Source organism: Equus asinus, chromosome 27, assembly GCF_041296235.1.
Source record: "Equus asinus isolate D_3611 breed Donkey chromosome 27, EquAss-T2T_v2, whole genome shotgun sequence".
Lineage (NCBI taxonomy): Eukaryota > Metazoa > Chordata > Mammalia > Perissodactyla > Equidae > Equus > Equus asinus.
The window spans coordinates 48,250-70,783 of NC_091816.1; the positions used below are offsets into that span (position 1 = coordinate 48,250).

At 38.3% G+C, this 22,534-nt stretch overlaps 1 protein-coding gene and 1 long non-coding RNA gene across 3 annotated transcripts in view; one reads left to right on the forward strand and one right to left on the reverse strand.

Annotated features, from left to right (window-relative positions):
• The window catches only part of LOC106833608 (arylamine N-acetyltransferase 1), a 46,260-nt gene extending 33,723 nt beyond the window's left edge, over nt 1-12,537 (forward strand). For both annotated transcript variants that reach the window (XR_011498781.1, XM_014844895.3), the window contains one exon: nt 10,538-12,537. Coding sequence is in view for 1 of the 2 variants with exons in the window: in XM_014844895.3 (XP_014700381.1) it covers nt 10,544-11,416 (873 nt within the window). In the remaining variant the exon portion in view is untranslated. The remainder of the gene's footprint in view (nt 1-10,537) is intronic.
• Nucleotides 1-22,534, reverse strand: part of LOC139042263 (uncharacterized) — a 57,425-nt gene that overhangs the window by 4,652 nt on the left and 30,239 nt on the right. Inside the window, exons 2-6 of the long non-coding RNA XR_011498782.1 lie at nt 16,949-17,028; nt 14,297-14,374; nt 12,961-13,027; nt 11,168-11,262; nt 10,931-11,023 (exon numbers count right to left, since the gene is read on the reverse strand). This is a non-coding gene — a long non-coding RNA (uncharacterized lncRNA). The remainder of the gene's footprint in view (nt 1-10,930; nt 11,024-11,167; nt 11,263-12,960; nt 13,028-14,296; nt 14,375-16,948; nt 17,029-22,534) is intronic.

The following is a 22,534-nucleotide window of genomic DNA, read 5'->3' on the forward strand; positions in this document are numbered from 1 at the left end:
TCTGTAATTTCTTACCCAGTGCAGTTTTATAATCTGAAAGTTTATTGGAACCTGTACTCTAGAGTAAGCACCAGAGTCCTTTCCATGAATTTTGCTAAAGATGAAACATATTTTCAAAAACATCAAACAACTGTCTGTAAATAACAAAACATCTAAAAGTGGCAATTTACAAAGATGTTGGACCATCTCTGTGATGTACAACATTTTGAGATAATAACCAGAATTATGGCTGACAATCAGAACAAATCAGAATTTTAGGTAATTTAAAAAATATTTATATCAATAACATTCATTTACATAATACCACTTAAGAAAGTTTATCATTACTTATTTGACAATGCTTCCCATATAGTCTAATATGTCAAACAAGCCTAATTAGTTTAGCATTTTTTCTTAGAGGAAGAAAGCAAATCTCTCCAAGAAGTCTCAGGGTCCATTTGAAAATCCCCAGAGAAACTTTCCTTCCTCCTCCAGATCAAAAGAAAGCTTTTATTCTTGAATAAAACTTGAATATTTGTGTTGGAGGGAGCTTGTCAAAAATATTAAAAGCTTTAAAACTTTTGTTCAGACAGGAAACAAAAGTCACTGCGAAACCATGTTCGGGTATCTATTCAAAGTGATGACAGAAACAGACAAGGGGAAACGGAGTTAAAATAGTAAAAACAGACCTTTTTATAATCTTTTTATCAAGAGAAGATTAAAAGTCTAGGAAAATTATCCTTTTAAGAAAGAAGAAACCAAGTTTTAATTTTGTACAATGTTTACTTTTGATACTGAAACTTATTTACTTAACAAATTTATTTTAACCTCGGAAAACTTGACCATGCACAAAATTCCACAGGGTTTTACTTTCACAAAACTTTGGTTACTTTTTCTACATTCAGAATTTGTCCCGGTACTTTAGGACAAATTTATCTTTCTTAACTCAAGAAACAAAAATATTTCCATTCTTTATACCTTTTCTACCGAAAACATGTATTTTACATTCCTTGTATACAGACCTTTTAGAAATATGTGTTTTCTCATAGAAAATTCCTCAGCATACGTAAAACATGGGTTTAATGTGGGGGAACCAATATCAAGGTCAGTATCAAGTTCTCTTATTCAAAAGCACCAGTTGTCTTTTGTTAGATTGCCTTTGACTGTTTTCTGTTTCTATTAGCTTCTCTCTGTTTATTGGCTTTATCTTTTCATTCACCATTACTATGAGTATTAAATTTTTCTTCTACATAAGTAGTTTGATATTATGCTGTATCTATACAGTCCCTTTCTATTTACAATTGATTATGTATTGGTCTTGTTTTTGTTCTTAATTAGTTTCCTAAGGTCTGAAATCTTTTCTTCCATAAAATTTTATTATTTTATCACTTCCTTTTTTGATTTCTTTAATTCTTTTTTATTTTTTATTATTTGAGTCCATAATAGTTTACATCATTGTGAAATTTCAGTTGTACATTATTTCTTGTCTGTCACTACATAGGTACTCCCCTTCACCCCCTGTGCCCACCCTCCACCCCCCTTCCCCTGGTAACCACTGAACTGTTTTCTTTGTCCACGTGTTTGTTCATATGCCACATATGAGCGAAATCATCTGGTGTTTGTCTTTCTCAGCCTGGCTTATTTTGGTTAGCATAATTCCTTCCAGATCCTTCCTTGTTGTTGCAAATGGGATGAATTTGTCTTTTTTTTCTGGCTGAGTAGTATTCCATTATATATATATACTACATCTTCTTTAGCCAATCATTGGTTGAGGGGCACTTGGATTATTTCCATGTCTTGGCTATTCTAGATAGTGCTACAACGAACATAGGGGTGCTTATGTTACTTTGGATTGTTGATTTAAAATTGGGTAGATACCCAGAAGTGGGACAGCTTGGTCATATGGTAGTTCTATTTTTACTTTTTTAAGGAATCTCTATACTGTTTTCCATAGTGGCTGCACCAGTTTGCATTCCCACCAGCAATGTATGAATGTTCCCTTCTCTCCACACCCTCTCCAACATTTATTATTTTTGGTCTTAGTGATTACAGCTATTCTAACGCGTGTAAGGCGGTATCTTGGTGCAGTTTTGATTTGCATTGCCCTGATGATTAGTGATGTTGAGCATCTTTACATGTGTTTATTGGCTATCTGTATATCTTCTTTGGAAAAATGTCTATCCGCTGCCCATTTTTTGATCGGGCTGTTTGTTTTGTTGTTGTTCAGTTTTGTGAGTTCCTTATATATTACGGAGATTAACCCCTTATTCGATATATGATTTGCAAAAATTTTCTTCCAATTGGTGCATTGTCTTTTGGTTTTGATCCTAGTTTCTTTGGCTTTAGAGAAGCTCATTAGTCTGATGAACTCCCATTTGTTTATTTTTCTTTTGTTTCCCTTATTTGAGAAGGCATGGTATTCGAAAAGATCCTTTTAAGTTCAATGTCAAAGAGTGTACTACCTATATTATCTTCCAGGAGTTTTATGGTTTCAGGGCATATCTTCAAGTCTTTGATCCATTTTGAGTTTATTTTTGTGTATGGCATGAGATCATAGTCTATTTTCATTCTTTTGCACGTGGCTGTCCAGTTTTCCCAACACCATTTCTTGAAGAGACTGTCTTTTCTTCATGGTATGTTCTTGGCACCTTTGTTGAATATTAGCTGTCCGTATGTGTGCGGTTTTATTTATGGGCTTTCAGTTCTGTTCCATTGATCTGTGTGCCTGTTTTTGTACCTGTACCATGCTGTTTTGATCACTATGGCTTTGTAGTACATTTTGAAGCCAGGGATTGTGATGCCTCCAGCTTTGTTCTTTTTTCTTGGGATTGCCTTAGCAATTCAGGGTCTTTCATTGCCCCATATGAATTTTAAGATTCTTTGCTCTATTTCCGTGAAGAGTATCATTGAGATTTTGATTGGGATTGCATTGAATCTGTAGATTGCTTTGGGTAGTATGGACATTTTAACTATGTTTATTCTTCCAATCCACGTGCATGGAATCTCTTTCCATATCTTTTGTCACTGTCTATTTCTTTCAATAATGTCTTTTAGTTTTCATTGTATAAGTCTTTTGCCTCCTTAGTTAAATTTATTTGTAGGTACTTTATTCTATTTTTTGCTATTGTAAATGGAATTGTATTCTTGAATTCTCTTTCTGTAGGTTCGTTATTAGAGCACAGAAATGCAACTGATTTTTGTAAGTTGATTTTGTACCCTGCAACTTTACTGGAGTTGTTAATTATTTCTAATAGTTTTCCAATGAATTCTTTGGGGTTTCTATATATAAGATCATGTTGTCTGCAAACAGCAAGAGTTTCACTCCCTATTTGGATTCCTTTTATTCCTTTCTCTTGCCTAATTGTTATGGCCAAAACCTCCAGTACTATGTTGAATAAGAGTAGTGATAGTGGGCATCCTTGTCTTGTTCCTGTTCTCACAAGGATGGTGTTCAGTTTTTCCTCATTGAGTATGATGTTGGCTATGAGTTTGTCACATATTGCCTTTATTATGTTGAGGTAGTTTCCTTCTATGCCCATTTTCAGAATTTTTATCATAAATGGCTGTTGGGTCTTTTCAAATGCTTTCTCTGCATCTATTGAGATGATCATGTGGTGTTTATTCCTCATTTTTGTTAATGTGGTGTATCATACTGATTGATTTGCAGATGCTGAACCATCCCTGTGCCCCTGGAATAAATCCCACTTGATCATGATGTATGATCTCTTCGATGTATCGCTGTATTCGGGTTGCCAATATTTTGTTGAGGATTTTTGCATCTATGTTCATCAGTGATATTTGCCTGTAGTTTTCCTGTTTTGTGCTGTCCTTATCAGGCTTTGGTATCACAGTGATGTTGGCCTTGTAGAATGTGTTAGCAAGCATTCCCTCTTCCCTAATTTTTTGGAATAGCTTGAGAAGGATAGGTATTAAATCCTCTCTGAAAGTTTGGTAAAATTCCCCAGGAAAGCCGTCTGGTCCTGGGTTTTTATTCTTTGGGATGCTTTTGATTACTGTTTCAATCTCTTTGCTGATAATTGGTCTATTCAGATTGTCTGTTTCTTCTTGATTCAGCTTTGGGAGGTTGTAAGAGTCTAAGAATTTGTCCATTTCCTCTAGATTGTCCATTTTGTTGTTATTTTTCATAGTATTCTCTTACAATATGTTGTATTTATGTGGTTTCCATTGTAATTTCTACTCTTTCATTTCTAATTTTATTTATCTGAGTTCTCTCTCTTTTTTCTTTGTAAGTCTGGTTAGAGGTTTGTCAATTTTATTTATCTTCTTTAAGAACCAGCTTTTTGTTTCACTGATCCTTTCTACTGCCTTTTTTGTTTCAATAGCATTTATTTCTGCTCTGATTTTTATTATTTCTCTCCTACTGACTTTGGGCTTTGTTTGTTCTTATTTTTCTAATTCAATTAGGTGTAGTTTGAGATTGCTTATTTGATTTTTTTCTTGTTTGTTAAGGGTTTTTTCTTGTTTGTTATTGCAATGAATTTCCCTCTTAATATGGCTTTTTCTGCATCCCACATGAGTTGTTGTGGTATGTTTTCATTTTAATTCGTCTCCAGATATTTTTTTATTTCTCCTTTAATTCCTTCAATGGTCCTTTGCTCATTCAATAACATGTTGTTTAGTCTCGACATCTTTGTCCTTTTCTCAACTCTTTTCTTGTAATTAATTTCTATCTGTATAGCATTGTGATCAGAAAAGATGCTTGTTATTACTTGAATTTTCTTAAATTTATTGAGGCTTGCCTTGTTTTCCAACATATGGTATATTCTTGAGAATGTTCCATGCTCACTTGAGAATGTGTATTCTGCTGGTTTTGGATGGAATGTTCTATATGTGTCTATTAAGTCCATCTGGTCTAGGTTTTCATTTAATTCCACTGTTTCCTTGTTGATTTTCTGTCTGGATGATCTATCCATTGACATATGTGGAGTGTTGAGGTCCCCTACTATTATTGTCTTATTATTAATGCTTCTTTTAGGTTTGTTAACAGTTGCTTGATGAAGTTTGGTGCTCCTGTGTTTGGTGCATAGGTATTTATAACTGTTATTCTTGATGGAGTGTCCCTTTGATCACTATATATTGCCCTCTTTGTCTCTCTTTACCTGTCTTATCTTGAAGTGTACTTTGCCTGATATCAGTATTGTGACACCTGCTTTCTTTTGTTTGCCATTAGCTTGGGGTATCATCTTCCATCCCTTCACTCTGAGCCTGTGTTTTTTGTTTGAGCTGAGATGCATTTCCTGGAGGCAGCATGCTGTTGGATCTTGTTCTTTAATCCATCTCGCCACTCTGTGTCTTTTTTTTGTTGTTGTTGAAGAATTCAATCCATTTACATTCACGGTGATTATCAATATATGAGGGCTTAATGCTGCCATTTTATCACTCATTTTCCAGTTCTCCTGCATTTCCTTTGTTTCTCGTCCTGTGTATTTTGGTCTACCAATCGAATTATGTAGTTTTTTATGTTGCATTTCTTTATTTTCTCCTTATTTATTATTTGTGTCTCTGTTCTGTTTTTTTGCTTAGTGGTTACCCTGAGGTTTGTATTCAAGATCTCATGGATAAGATAATCCCTTTTCTGATGGCCTCTAATTTCCTTAGACTAAACAGATTCAGTCCCTCTCCTCTTCCCCTCATAAGTTGTTTTTCTCACATCTTATTCCATCTTGTGTTATGGGTTTGTGGTTAAAATGACAAGATTATCTTTCTTTTTGGTGTTTTCTTTCCCTTTAGCTTAATGCTATACTTGAGTATTTGCTATCCTGCTCTGATTCTGTCTACCTCTTTATCTCCTTACTCTGTGGTTTGTAACCCTTTTCTCCCTTTTTTTTTTTCAGATATGAGGGCCTTCTTGAGGCTTTCTTGTAGGGGGCATCTCATGGTTAAGAACTCTCTTAGCTTATGTTTGTCTGGGAAAGTTTTTATTTCTCCATTATATCTGAAGGATATTTTCGCTGGGTAGAGTATTCTTGGCTGAAAGTTTTTTTCCTTCAATGATTTGAATATGTCATTCCAGTCTCTCCTAGCCTGTGAGGTTTCTGAAGAGAAATCCACTGAAAGTCTGATGGGGGTTCCTTTGTAGGTAATTTTCTTCTGCCTTCCTGCCCTTAGTATCCTTTCTTTGTCATTCAGTTTTGCCAGTTTCACTACTAGATGCCTTGCAGTATGTCTTTTTACACTGACATATTTAGGAGATCTGGTAGCCTCTTCCACAAGAATTTCCTTCCCTAGATTTGGGAAGTTCTCTGCTATTATTTCTTTGAACAAGCTTTCTACTCCATTCTCCTTCTCTTCTCCTTCTTGAATACCTATAATTCTTATGTTGTTTTTCCTAATTGAGTCAGATATTCCTTGGAGACTTTCTTCATTTCTTTTTAGTCTTAGTTCTCTCTGCTCCTATATCTGGAACATTTCAATATGTCTATCTTTGATTATGCTAATACGCTCCCCTATGGTGTCTGCTTGAGTGTTCAGGGAATCCATATTTTGTTTTATTTCTTGTATTGTGTCTTTCATGTCTAATGTTTCTGAGTGATTCTTCTTTATAGTTTCAATTTCTTTTGTGAAGTAGCACCCGAACTCATTGAATTGTTTCTCTACATTCTCTTTTACGTCACCAAGTTTTTTGATGATAGCTGTTTTGAATTCTTTGTCATTTAGATTACATATTTCTGCGTGCTCAGGACTGTTTTCTGGGTTCTTGCCACTTTCTCTCTGGTCTGGAGATCTAATATAGTGTTTGATATTGCTAAAGGCTCTGTTTTTTTTTTTTTTTTGCATCCTGCTGTTATTAGGTCCCAGTTACCACCTATCACCACTGGGTGGGGGGTCAAGAGCCCTGTATTCTAAGCCCTCTGCCTTCAGCCAAAATCCCAGGGGCTGGAGGTGCACTGAGTGGATGGGGAGAGGGGTGCTTTCTACTGTGTGCTCTTGGGGTTTTCCCCTTCTGCTCTCCTAGGGTGTTGGCTTGATGGGGTCACCCCGGTAAAACCTTTCACCCTGGTAGAGGGCTTCCCTCTAGGCTGCACAGCCCCTTGGGAGTGCTTGATGTTCCTGCAAATGAACATCCCCTCCCCCGTTCCTTCCCTCTCAGAGGCCTCCCACTGTCTGATTCACAGGCTTTAGGGGAGGGAGCAAAGATTTCTCTTACCCCAATCCAGCTCTGAGGGGGGCTCCAGCCTCTCTGCCCTTTGTCATATGGCTGCATGGATCTGTCCAACATTTTTTGTGCTGTTTGCATGTCCTCTGTTGGAGTATGGACTTTTGTTGTTGTATATTGGAGGGGGAAGGCTTCTGAGAGGCCTCACTTTGCCCTGATGCTGACATCACTCCTCATTTTTTGACTGTTATGAGTCCATTTTAAATGCGCTATCACTCCAAGGGAAGAAATTCTGTAAAGAATTTCTTTCCATTGTTCAGTTTACTTTCTTCATGAGTTTGATGTACTTTATTTGCCTATCTTTTGCATATTATGCCCTTCTCTTCTAATTCCAACCTCATGGCATATTTGCATTCTGTTTTTTCATCATATTCATGCATGTATAGCTCTGTCTCCACCTTCTATTTGTTTCTTGAATCTAATGTGACTGGTGAGATGTCTGGCTGGGGTGGGGCTTGGACTCCTTAATCTTTTCATTGGAGATGAGGGAAGATGAATATGACAGAAGACACTTTGATGGTTGATCTTCTATATATCGGTCATTCTTCCTTTCTGGTGACACCACACATTAAGAACATTGCCTTATTTTTCTGCCCCAATATCACCAATTATACTTTACACCTAAAGAATGACCAGGTGCTACCATTACATACTGGTCTTTGCTGTGTTTCATAAATCATCTAGTAGTAATGAGGGGCATGGAATGTGGTTCACCCCCTGCTTGCTGATCCCATGGCAACTAATCATCTATCTGGTTTCTTCTGAGACCCCCTCCTCTTGGCTTCCACAATTGCCAGACTTAGACCCCTTCAGTATTTCTCCCATCTCCATCAGGTATAAGATCTACACCCTCCCTATGCAACTCAGATGTTCACTTTGCTTTGCAGTCTTTGACTTCTATTTTATGCTTTTTTGGGATTTTTCATAATTTATGGTCCACCAAACTACCTTTTTGTTTTTAAGGAAGGTCACATTATATGTTTCACTATCTTTTCTATTATTTCTAGAGTTTGGGCCAGGAAAAAGAAATTTCTAAGTTTTCTGAACTAAAACTGAAAATCAGCCTACTTACAATTTTCTTAGAAAGGTATTAAGTGACTTTCTGAGAGTTCTCAGGAGACTCTCTGAGTGCATTCACTCTGTCTCCATTGAATGTTCTCTTACATTTATCATCAAGCTGAAAGGAAAGATTATATCACTGCACGGAGATGCTACAAATCAATACATAAAGCTACTAAAGTTTTCAGTCAGCTATTTTCCTGGCAACTACTTTCACAGGGCTTCTAGCATTTTACCTTGAATCACAACTTTAGTGATACATAATTTCTTATGTTTAGTCACAGAATACTCAAGTACTGTTTGGTTACAACAGGTTGTTTGCATCCAGACCCCTATTAGACACTGACTTTGTTTGAATGGGCCTGCAGTTACTAAATTCTAACTCAACATTATATCTTTAAAAAAAAAAAAAAGAAAGAAAGAAGAGAAAGGAAAAATGAGGAAAGCAAACACTTGAAAGCAAATTATAACATTTAAAAAGAAATATAAAACAATGTCCTAGTAGAAGGACTAATGGTCTAACCAAGAATCAAAGAGCCAGGCTATTAACCTCCTGATTCCTTTTTGATCCACTTTCACCTCACAAATCTTTTCTACATGGGATTTAATAAAACAAGAGTTTTTTGTCTTTTTATCTGGCTTCCTTTACCAGAAGGTCAAGAGATAACTTAAGATTTGATTCAGGTCTTATCTTGTCTTCCCTTCTGCTTTTCATTCCTTAACTTGATAAATTCTTTGTTGACATTAGTTTTCCGCCAACTCTCCCAATAGCTTTGAGAAAAAATCCTGCCAGCTCCTAGTCCTACAGCAGAAAGTGTCTGCTTAGGTTTCAGCAAAATCCCTCAATAGAGTCTCATTGACTGTACTTGGGTCACATGCCACCCGTGAGCAAAGCACTGGTCCTAGACCATATGTGCTTTGAATTGCTCCTACCTGGATCACATGTCAATTCATTCAGCTCAGTATGTCCAGCTCATTCTCCATACAATAGTCAGAAATATCAATTTGATTATGCTATATTTTGCCTAAACTGCATCCTTCCTCTCCTGCCTGTCTGACAATGATTTCTCATCTCATAGTAAAAGCCAAAAGGCCAGCATCGCCTGTAAGCCCTCTGTCACCTCTTTGATCTCATCTCAATCCACACTCCCTCTCACATGCTCCACTCCAGTCACCCTGGTTTCCTTGATGTTCCCTGAACACTGTAGGCAGGTTCCATTTTAAGGCTTTTTTACGTTCTATTCCTTATGCCCAAAGGGTCTCCCCCCCGCCACCCCCACGATGTGGACCTGGCTCATTCTCTCACAGCCTTAAAGTCAAAGTGAGACTCTCTTTGACCACATTACTTAAAATTGAAACTCGCTCTGTGCACATTCCATCTGCTTTTTTTGCTTTAGTTTTCCCAGAGCACTTATCACAATCTAAGAAATTGCATGTTTTATTTATTTATTCAGTTCACTCTGTGTCATCTCAATCCTAGCTAAAATGTAAGATTTCCAAGGGCAAGCAAGCCCTAGATCAATAGTAAATACATAGTAGATTTTCAATAAACTTTAAAAAGAAATTTTTTTTGAGGAAGATTAGCTCTGAGCTAACATTTGTTGTCAATCCTCCTCTTTTTGCTGAGGAAGATTGGCTCTAAGCTAACATCTGTGCCCATTTTCCTCTATTTTATATATGGGATGCCTGCCACAGGCATGGCTTGATAAGCAGTGTGTGGGTCCGCACCTGGGATCCAAACTGGTAAACCCCAGGCCACCGAAGCAGAACATGTGAACTTAACTGCTGTGCCACCAGGCCAGACCCTTCAGTAAACTATTTATTCAATGAATCAATAAATCAATGCATGAATGATTGTAAATTTGAATGCAGAACTTTGGGTAAGATTCAGCTAAAAGGGAAAAGGGGTCAGGTACCATGAATACAACATACTTTATTACATAATTCTCCTGTTTATATTAAGAACTGTTTATAAACCCTATTTTAATTGATACAACTTGAACCTTTTTTATTCATCCCCAAAAATACTACATGTAAGCTGTTTATCATTTTGCTCATCACTTAATCTGGATTTCCAACTTCTCATGCTTAAAACATAGAAGTGATAATGCCTTTCTTACAGGATTACTGAAACTATTAAATGAACTTATGTATGTGAAACAATTAATACAATAAAAGCACTAAACAAAAGACGATTACAGATGTGTATAACTATTGTCTGTATTTACTTATTTAAAATACATTAGTTACAATTTGGCCAATCAAAGAAATTCAAGTACAAAAGTAATACTATTTGTATTTGTTTTGTTTTCCTTGCCTTAGGGCATCATGGACATTGAAGCATATTTTAAAAGAATCGGTTATGAGAACTCTAAGATCAAATTGGATTTGGAAACATTAACTGACATTCTTCAGCACCATATCCGAGCCATTCCCTTTGAGAATCTTAACATCCATTGTGGGGAACCCATGGAATTGGGTTTGGAGGAGGTTTTTAATCAAGTTGTGAGGAGGAACCGGGGTGGATGGTGTCTCCAAGTCAATCATCTTCTGTACTGGGCTCTGACCACAATAGGTTTTGAGACCACCATATTAGGAGGGTATGTCTACAACCCTACAGCCAACAAATACAGCAATCGTATGATTCACCTTCTGCTGAAGGTGACCATTGATGGCAGGAACTACATAGCTGATGCTGGGTTTGGACGCTCTTACCAGATGTGGCAGCCTATGGAGTTAACTTCTGGGCAGGATCAGCCTCAGGTGCCTTGCATCTTTCGCTTGACAGAAGAGAGAGGAATCTGGTACCTGGACCAAATGAGAAGAGAACAGTACATTCCAAACCAAGAATTTCTTAATTCTGATCTCCTGGAAAAGAATAAATACAGAAAAATCTACAACTTTACCCTTGAACCTCGCACAATAGAAGATTTTGAGTCTGTGAATACATACCTTCAGATATCTCCAGCATCTGTGTTCACAAGCAAGTCATTTTGTTCCTTGCAGACCCCAGAAGGGGTTCACTGTTTGGTGGGCTTCACTCTCACCTATAGGAAATTCAATTATAAAGACAACATGGATTTGGTGGAGTTTAAGACACTGAATGAGGAAGAAGTAGAAGAAGAGCTGAAAAATATATTTAATATTTCCTTGGAGAGAAAGCTTATGCCCAAACATGGTGATCAATGTTTTACTATTTAGAGTAAGGCGTAAAAATGTCCTTCATTATTTCCTCATACTGACACTTTTTGTTATTAAAAATTTTAAGCACATACAAAACTACAGAGAATAAAAAAAAAAAACCCTGTGTATTTATCACCCAGTTTACAGTTATCAACTGGTAGCCTAGCTATCATATTTCCTCAGTGCTCCCACATTATATTGAAGAAAATTCTAGACATAAAATCATTTCACCCTTAATAATGTGGGTATACACAATTAGATAACATTTTAAAGAAACAACCTCACTCCTTTTCAAAATTAATGATAGTAAAGATGTTTTAAGGATGGCCTATGGTTGTTTTGGGGGAAAATAGTGATTTGTGCTAGAAGACCTTCCACATTGGTTGAATGTTGAATTCGTAGAAAAGTTAACCATGGTTCAGTAAATAGAATATTGAGGAAGTTGTTTCCATTATTTTCAACTAGCATATATCCAATGTCCAAGTTTTACAAAAATACCACATGTGTAACTTAGAATTTAGCGAAGAAGAATGAGACATGATATTTCTTCCAAATAACCTAATAGTTCTCAAGGCAAAGCTTAAGCCAGTACATAGTAACATGTGATTAAGTCACAAGAGGGTAACACAGCTAATAATTTCCTACATGGTACTTTTTGCAACCACAGTCCTTCATGTACCATTTTATTAAATATGGGAACACTGAAATTTAGAATTTTCAAATTCCAGAATAGTCATTTATCTCTAAAAGTAATAATTACTGTGAATTTTAAAATACTTGTCTGTAAAAACTTGATGTCTAAAAAGTCTGTTAAAACATTGCTGGCTACTACAATGTCAGTCACAAAGTTTTTGTTTGTCAGAGTTAGGATATGATGAGGCTAGGCTATTTTTCTGCGATGGTCTTTCTTGTCTCCCAGTTATGTTCTTTTATTTCCTTCCACATTTTGTCATAATAGAAAGAGTATGAACTTCAAAGTATATAGATCTGAATTTAAATCCCGTGGACACTGGGCAAATTACTTGGTGAATCTATGGCTCCAATTCTTCATATGTAAAATGGGGATGATACTTCTATAATTAAGTGCCAGACCTAGACTAAACTCTCAATAAATATTTGCTATATGGATGAATGAATAATGTCAGTAAATGTTTTTGATACTGAGTCAGCATCTGATAAGAGCTCTCTCATCTTGCTTTATTTCCCTCCCAAAGTGTAGTTTCGTCCATCTTGCTTTATTTCCCCCTGGCTTGAAACCCTGGTCCTGAAACTGCTCAATCTGTCTGCTTCTTCCTTGCTTAAATATTAATAGCACATCTAATGGCCCAAATTTGAGTATGGCTTTGTGCTGAAGAATCAGAATCTTTGTTTATCTATAACTCAGATTTCTGTTTATGAATTCCAGAATCAGGGCTATTATTTAAACTGCAGACTTATTCTTACACTATTTTCTCTCTTTGACTTGTGATTATCATAATAAGGTTAAGAAAAGAGCAGGGACTGGAATGGAGAAATGTTAGTTAAAAGAATAAATTACTTTGGATCATGAGTACTTCACGTACCGATGTAACAGTTGGGAGATACTGCTCAGGGTGGAGATCCTAGGGAGATGTGGATGTGAGACCTGACCTGAGTGAGAAGGAAGGATGAAAGATATATTTCAGTATTTGACAGCTTGCCATCTTCCTTACCTTAAATGATAGGCCTTGTTAAGCTCTGCTGCTACTTGCAGCAATGTCAGGTCACTTCTTTTTTTTTTTTTTAAAGATTTTATTTTTTTCCTTTTTCTCCCCAAAGCCCCCCGGTACATAGTTGTATATTCTTCGTTGTGGGTCCTTCTAGTTGTGGCCTGTGGGATGCTGCCTCAGTGTGGTTTGATGAGCAGTGCCATGTCTGCGCCCAGGATTCCAACTGACGAAACGCTGGGCCGCCTGCAGCGCAGCATACGAACTTAACCACTCGGCCACGGAGCCCGCCCCCAGGTCACTTCTGCTACTCTTGGGCAGGAAGGATTTTCTCACATTCTGACTAAGACTATGCCAATGGAGGAGATGTTGGCAAGAGACACCAATCAGATTAAAAAAATGGCTTAAGTAGAAAGATGCAATTTTGTATAAATGAGCCAAGGAAGTCATATTGTACAATGAGTGTCCTGAAACCCAGTGTAATTGTTTTTCCTTGAATACATCTACCACACAGGAAAAAAGGGCAAAAATATATTGATTGAGACTCAGAGACATAAAATTTAGCTGCCAGATTGAAGAGTTTTTCTTCATTGTGCAGTATTAACTTTTCTCCAATGAAATCTAAATGAGTGGTCTCTATGGATTAGTGATTGTTGATCCAGTTACTACCGCTGCTTGACTAACTGCCCTGAAACTTAGTAGTTTGAAACAACCACTTTATTAAACTCACAGATTCTGTGGGTTTGGAACTAGGAAGGGCACAACTGCTCTCCAATGTCCAGTCTCAGCTGAGAGGCCTCCAGTGGCTGGTGGTTTCTGATGGCTGCATGCTATAATCATCTAAAAGCATCTTCACTGACATGCATGGTGCTGGGTTGGGGCCACAGTGGGAGTGCCTACATGTGGCATCTCTATGTGGTCGGGGCTTCCTCACAGCATGCTGGCCTTAGGGCAGTCATTTCTTACATAGTGACTCAGAATTCTATGTATGAGGGTTCCAGCTTATAATGTGGAAGCTGAGTCACTTTTTTTTAAAATGTATTGTTTTTAGTTGAAGAGAAATTTACGTAACATAAAATTAACTATTTTCAAGTGAACAACCCATTGATATTTAGTACACTCACAATACTGTGCAACCACCACCTCTATCTAATTTCAAAGCATTTCATCATCCCAAAATAAAGCCCCATACCCATTGACCAGTTTGAATTACCTGTCATGACCTAGCATCCAAGTCACATAGCATCCTTTCTGCCACATTCTGTTGGTTATAAGCAAGTCACAAGTCCTCCTGGATTCAAGGGGAGAGAATTGGACTTCACTTCTTGATATGAAAACAGAAAAGCTCTTGATCATCTGGGATGGAAGATATTCTTATGGCCATCTTTGGAAAATAAAATCTGACAAAATCCACCTTCTTGTCATAAAAATTTACATTCCTTATACACGCAAAATACACTCTACTCATTCCGAAAATCCCCCAGATCTCCTCCGTTTATGGCATCAGGCTCAGGCTTGAAGCCCAGGATCGTGTCATCAAGTCTGGGTGCAGATGAGGCTCCTCAGGTGCAGTTTTGTGGGTACGACTCTTTGAGCACTATTCTTCTTGATCTGAACACTTGTGAGCTATTGGGACAAATTACCTTTCCTCCACATACCCAACACATGATAGTGAAACAAGCATAAAGTAACCACTGTGGCACTTCTATTCAAACAGGGGTAAACAAGGAACACACAGCAGTCCCTAGTCCATAACAGTTCTGAATTTCAGCTGGGCGCATGTGACCAGTTCCTTGATTAGAGCTCAGCCCTATTTCATGGGAGTTGTTTCCACAGTTCTTGCCTTTATTCTCTGGTCTCTTGGATTCACCTTATGTCTCTACCATAATTTTCATCCACAGACCCCCCAAGAAACACCAAGAGACCCTAGACTCAAATGCAGTTTGATGACTGTAAGGATGAGTATAAGTATACACAACTAACTATGCATGCATTCATTAATATGGCAATGGTTTTTAGAAAGCAGTGTCCTGAGTTTGGGTACCCTGAAATAGGGCTATCTTCAACTTGTGGCCATAACCATGAGGTCAAGTGAGAAGGAGGAACTGGAATGGAAGAACGCTAGGTAAGAAAATAAGATTACTTGAGGGTGTGGAGGTTAGATGTAGCAATTTAAGACTTAGAGACTTGTGTGCAGGTAGATTATTTGGGAGTTGATACCAGGCAGGAGAGGGGACAGGGAAAGTCAATAAGAGGGTTCATTAAATTTGCTGCTATGGGCAGCAGGGGCTCAATGCCCCTAGGACTTACAAAGGAGCATATATGAATGCCTCCCATATTTTCCACCAAGGCACAAGAGGTAGAAGCGTTTATCCACTGGTTCCCATCTCCCATAGAGTGAGAGTTCCCCCTGAGGTATTACCTCCCCTGCATTTCCAAGCTCTGCATGAGTGAGCTCCTATGGGCATCCATTGGAGAAGCCCAATGGCAGGAAGCAAAATCACCCGGTATACATGTGAGATGAAACACTGTCAGCATTAAGTCATTGGAAGCCCACATTCTGGACGAGTAATTCAGCTAAAGCAGTTGTTGATGTGGGCTTGAGGGATGGGGACAGACTGGGGATGGAATCCAGGGCCCCTCCAAATCACTCTGGGTTGTCAGAGCAGCCAAGCTTGGATTAAGATTCAGGCTTGGGACAAAAGTTTAACCTTTTTTTTGTCTCATGATTTGCAAACACTAGACACAAATGCAAATAAGAGAGAAACAAACACACAAAGAACCTATGGAACAGAAGAAAAGCTTTCATTCTTACAGCAGGAATGTGAACTGCTGAACAGGGACCTTCTATTTTCAGGACTTTAAGAAATAGCAAGTCCATATGCAGTTTTAGTAATCTCTAACAATATCCAGTGGCATTCCCTGTCAATAACCGTTGGTTGTTTTTTTTTTTTTCTGGATGTTTTTAAGAATAACTGTGACAGTCATAGCTCAATCATTAGCATTAAACTTTCATTCTATTAAGCCACTGAGATTTGGGGGTGGTTTGTTATGGCAGTACACTCTAGCCCATCTTGACAAGTACCTCATGGAGCTACATTAAAGGGGTGTGTGAATCCCTGAATGAGTTACTAAATGTGTATTTTTTGTTTTCTTTTTCCTTGACAAATAATCTAGCTCCTTTAGCTTATCTTATTATTTTCCAGGATTTTGGTCATCTTGTATGACAAGTGAGATACCAAATAAAACAGCACCACATATATGGCCAAACTGCATGAAAAGAGAGATTTTGAACAGCTGCTTTAAGCACAAAAAATTGGGGAAGAGCATGAAGTGCCTAAAGATAATTTTTTTTTTTTTACGCAGCAATATGTATGAGGAAGTTTTAAGGTGAGAATTATGTTGCCTGATGAGCAAATGTGGTCTTCAAGGCGGCTTAGTAAATATATGCAGGTCCACATATGACTCAAGAACTGTAGAGATCTGGGAAGACTTTTAGCGCCAAAGGAGTGTCCCTCCTGATGGAGGTTTAAACTAGGTTCACAGTAGACGGGGACTCTGCCGTGTTCACTTACCAAGTAGGCATTGAGTAAATATTTGTTAATAAATGAATGGATAACACCAGCTTCTGTCTAGTACAATGCTTGACAAATACTAGTGCTCAGAACTTGTTTGTTGAATAATGGCATGAGGTACAAACGCATGCCCTGCTGTCAGAAGGGAGCACACACACAGTCATCTTCTGCTGCTGGGGTCAGCTTCTCCCCAGGCCCACATCAAGCAGGCTCCAGAGTTGGCTGTAGTTCTGGTGGTATATGGTGCTTCTGTGCAAGTAGTTAGGCTGCTGTCTCAATCTCCTGCCTACCTTGGCAAGATGGCAAGGTGGTTGCCCGGAAAGGATAGCTGGAATGACCAAAACCCAGAAGCTCCTTGCTTTCTCAGCTCCTGGAAGTAAGAAGCAGAAGATTATTATGTATACCTGGAGCAGATTTTGGTTTTCTGGTTTTGTTTCTTATTTTTTTCTTTCTGCCATGACCAGGAGAGAGAAGCAGCACTGAAAATCAAATAGCTTTCACTGAGCAATTGGGGAAGGCTGCATCTTGGCAGCAGCTTGTCAGCAACATCACTTGGTTGGTGTCAATACTGAAGGAGGTAACAGGAGAGGAAGCTGCTGGCATGGCTACTCTGGTCACTGTTGCCAAAGCCAGGATTGGAGCCTTCCTGGAGGCCTTAGCAGCAAAACCAGTAGAAAGCCCACACAGATACCAGCAGGCAGCCCTGCTAACCTCTGCCACAAGGGAACCAAGAGGTCGGGTCCATGACTGTTGCTCTGTTGTCCTTACATCACCCTCCTTCTCCAACCCAGCAGGTCACCACTAAACTATAAGTTCTTTTAGGAAAAAGAATATCCAGGTGCTCAATAAGTGTAGCCCAGTGAATGAATAGTATTGGCAATTAGACACACAAATAAAACTGTAATTGTGCATTAATTGTTTCTTGTGATTTGGTACATGAGCCAACTCCCAACTTCTTAAATCAGTCATTCTGATTGGAGGCGAATTTCAATTGCTACAAGGAAAGCCTACTATCCAACACTTTTTAAGAGTAAAAGGATATTGTGCAGCCAAGGTGGGTGCCAAAAAACTAACCTTTCGCTTCCCAATGTTGTCATATTTTAATACTCATTTCATTTTCAAGTGAAGTTAACCCTCAGCATTCTCTTTGCAATAGGATTTAAGATATTTAATAAATACCTCCTTATTAGAATTCAATTTATTTTTTTCTCAGCTAGGCAGGATTTTAAAGATGAACAGATGTGGCTGCTTGGCTACTGTTATTTTCTCTCTTACTGACTCTAGTTTGACCTCCGTCAATCTGCCATCATTGGTGTCCTCCACCTGAAAATTCAGCTCCGAGGCAAGGAGGCCATTTATATGCAGGGTATGTCACTAGTGCCTTTCCACAACCAAGAGAAAGCAGAAGCAGATGTCTAAACCCTGGGATGTTGACCTTCTCATAACTGTCACCTACCCACAGAGAAACCATTCACTCTGTCTCCATCAAAAGTCAACATACACATTTAAAATTCAAGTTGTTTGGAACAAAGGACTGATTAAACCAGTTAGAATCCGGATGCAGTAGGAACTTTATCTTTCAATCCTCTTTCTCCTTAACAATGCTTTCCTGTATTTCCGGATACTGGTATTCTGCTTTATCCTTAATCTTTTGTAAAGGTATCTTTGATAGATTTTCAATCAGACAGGTCTCTGAACAGGGTGGTCATCTCATACACCTCTGCTTCACTCATGCCAACCCCTCTTCTCTGCCCTGGGCTAGCATAGCCAGAAAAAGAGTCATCTGAGTTCCTAACAATGGGCTGAATTTAGTTACATACACTATCATTAATTCTCTTACAAACTCTGCAAAATATGTTTCATTATCTCCATTTTATAGAGGAGAGTACTGAGACTTGTAAGACTAAATAACATACCCAAGGTTAAACAGCTACTAAATATTACAGCCAGTTATGTCAGTTAGTGTTATGGATTAAGGTTAGGGTTAGGATAAGGGCCTGCTAGGCTCACCTGCAGCTAGCCTCTCCAGCTGTGCACCTGCATGCTACCAGACTGACTCCCTTCACTGGCCTACACTACCATGCACGTGCCTGTGGGGAGATCCTGCAGCCAAAGGATTTTACGCCAACAACCAGGGCTCCTGCAGCTGCCAGTGTATCCATGGTTTTCCCTGAGCCTTGCTGCTGGCTCTGGCCTCCACCATTATGTGTGTTTCTCTAACCAGCCTTTATCTCTACACAAGCACCTGCAGCTGAGTGTATGCACACAACTGGCTTCAGCTACCACTTTTGCTTGCCCTAGCCCCTACCTGCTTGGCCAGGAGGCACCACTAAGGACTCCAACAGTGCTGGCAGCCACTACAGACTCCCCACAGTGCTCATCAAGGACCATGCAGTCATTGATGCTGTGGGTCCCAGTTTCATTACTAAACACTAATGACTGAATATCCAAAAAGAAAATTCACAATAGCATCAAAAACAATAAAATGCTTAGAAATAAATTTAACCAAGGAAATGAAAGATCTATACACTGAAAACTATAAAACATTGATGAAAGAAATCGAAGAAGACACAAATAAGTGAAAGATAAACCATATTCATGGGTCAGAACAATTAATATTGTTAAAATGTCCATACAACTCAAGACCATTTATAGATTCGACGAAATCGCTATCAAAATTCCAATGACATTTTATATAGAAATAGAGAAAAATCCTAAAATGTGTATGGAACCACAAAATACCCTGAATAGCCACAGTGATTCTGAGAAAAAAGAATAAAGATGAAGACATCACACTTCCTGATTTCAAACTATATTACAAAGCTACAGTAATCAAAACCATGTGGTTCTTGCTTTAAAATAGATACATAGACCAATGGAATAGAATCAAGAGCCTAGAAAGACACCCATATATATAAGGTCAATTAGTATTTGACAAGGGAGGTGAGAATACTTAATAGGAAAACAATAGTCTCCTCTATATATGATGTTGGAAAAAATGAGTATTCACATGCAAAAGAATGAAATTGGACCCCTGTCTTATACCACTGACAAATATTAACTCAAAATAGATTAAGGATTTAAACTCAGGAAACCATAAATCTACTAAATAAAACATAAAGGAACGATTCTTGACATCAGTCTTGGACATGATACCAATAGCAAATGCAACAAAAGCAAAAACCAAGAAGTGGGGCTACATCAAACTAAAAATCTTCTGCACAGTAAAAGAAAGAATCAAAAAATGAAAAGGTAATCTATAGAATGTGAGAAAACATTTGCAAACCATATATCTGATAAGGGGCTAATATCCAAAATATATAAGGAACTTATACAACTCAATAGTTTAATTGTTATTAACTCAATAGTTAATTCAATTAATAAAAGGGCAAAGGACTTGAATAAACACTTCTCCAAATAAATGGCCAACAAGAATATGAAAAGGTGCTCAACATCACTAAACATCGAAGAAATGCAAGTCAAAACCACAATGAGATATCACCTTACACCTGTTAGAATGACTATTTTCAAAAAGACAAGCCATAACAAAAGCTGACGAGGACATAGAGAAAAGAGAACCCTGGTGTACCATTGGTGGGAATGTAAATTGGTGTGGTCACTATGGAAAACAGTATGGAGCTTCCTCAAAAGATTAAGAACAGAATTATTATATGATCCAGGAATCCCACTTCTGGGTATATATCCAAAGGCAATGAAATCACTATCTCAAAGAGATACCCACATGTCCATGTTCATCCTAGCATTTTTCACAATAGCCAAGACATGGAAACAACCTAAGTGTCTATTGGCAGATGACTGGATATACGTACACATATACATATACATACACACAATGGAATATTATTCACCTATAAAAAAGAAGGAATCCTAACTTTTGCAATAAAATGGATGGACCTTGAAAGCATTATGATAAGTGAAATAACTCAGAGAGAGAGGAAAATACTCTATGATCTCATTTATAAAGGAAATCTAAAAGAATCAGCCCAATGGTGCAGAGGTTAAGTTCACATGTTCCGCTTCAGTACCCTGGGGTTCACAGGTTCGGATCCCTGTTGTGGACCTACACATCGCTTGTCAAGCCATGCTGTGGCAGGCGTCCTACATATATAGTAGAGGAGGATGGGAACAGATGTTAGCCCTGGGCCAGTCTTCCTCAGCAAAAAGAGGAGGATTGGCATATGTTAGGTCAGGGATAATCTTCCTCAAAAAAATAAAATAAAATAAAAAAATCAAAGCATCTAACTCAGAAACAAAGTAGAATGGTGGTTGCCAGTGGCTGAGGGTTGGAGGAAATGGAGAGATGTTGGTCAAAGGGTAGAAACTTTTAATTACAAGGTAAATAAGTTCTGAGCATCTTACCACATGGTGATTACAGTTAACCATGCTGTAATGTGTTGTAAGTTTATATGAGAGTAGAGATAATGTTCTTACCATAATAGCACCGTAATAACAGCAACAACAAAATGGTAATTATGTGCAGTAAAGGATGTGTTAACTAACCTTATTGTTGTAAATATTTTGCAACATATATGTGTATCATATCATCACATTGTACACCTTAAACTTACACAATATTATATGTCAATTATATCTCAGCAAAGCTGGAACAAAAGATATAAAATGGTTACTAGACCTCCACCCAGCACATGTGCATTCTAGAAAGGGAAAGAACAAGGTGCAGAAAGAAGCTCTTCCTAGATGAATCAGACTAGAGACTTCCCAGAAACCCCAGCTTTTTATCAGCTGATAGAGAAGAAATGAGGACTTGATATTAGGTGGTAGTAGTGAGGTATAATAAAGGAGAATATGAGAGAGAGATTATGGGAGTAAAGACTCTATCAGATGTGCGAGATAAAGGCAAAGAAATATGCAAGAACTCCGGAGCTTGAAATGTATCACCACCTTGTAATGGGGGTCCCATGAGGTAGGGAAAGTGAGATGGGAATCTGGATTTAAAAATACCTAGCCAAAAAAGGGCCTGCATTTAGTTTTAAGCAAGGAAGCAAAAGGCAGTCGAATAAAAGCAAGGGTAATTTAAACTCAGGATAACTAGCTCCCAAATCATTGAGAAGCCATAGGCATGCTGTCCTAACACACTGTCTCACAGAGAACTTGGGAGTTCAAAAGATAAAATCCACTGAAAAGGAGCCAGCAGAAATGGCTGTCTTTGCAGCATGTGATATTGGACAGTGCTGTTCACACACATTTCAAGCCCTTCTGCTCACTCCTTAATCAAATCCCACCTCACCTGCAAAATTGGAAACACTGACCCTGGAAGAGGCTTGACCTCCCAGTGCAGCCTCCAGCCCCTGCTACTCCTGCCCATGCACTGCTACCAATAGACTGAGGGAGAAACGGGCACAGGCATTTGGTGACTGGTGGATGGAAATTATGTTAGGGGAGGGAACTACAGATAACAGTGGCTTTGAAAGGGACCAGTCATAAAGCAATTGCTTACCTAAATCCAGCCTCTTAATGACAAAATGGATTTGTCTCTGCAGACACCCTACTCTAGGAAAAACTTAACAATGAATTCTCTTGTTGTTTCCCCAGCATACTTTCTACCTTTGTTGTATTTATAGAATCATAGAAAATGTGAGGAGGGAAGGAACTGTAGACATAATTGGGCCCAACTCCCTCATTTTGCAAATTAACACAGTCCTTCATGCCCAGGGATCCTCAAGTCACTTGCAAGCTAGTAATGGGTTGGGGACTTTGTCACTCTTCCTGCTCCTTCCTCCAGTCTATTCCAGAGTCAACAAGGGATGCTGTCTCTAAGCAAGTGGAGTATTAAGTGGACTCTGAGCTGAAATCAACAAGAAAACATTGGAATTGAACCATACTTCAGACCAAAT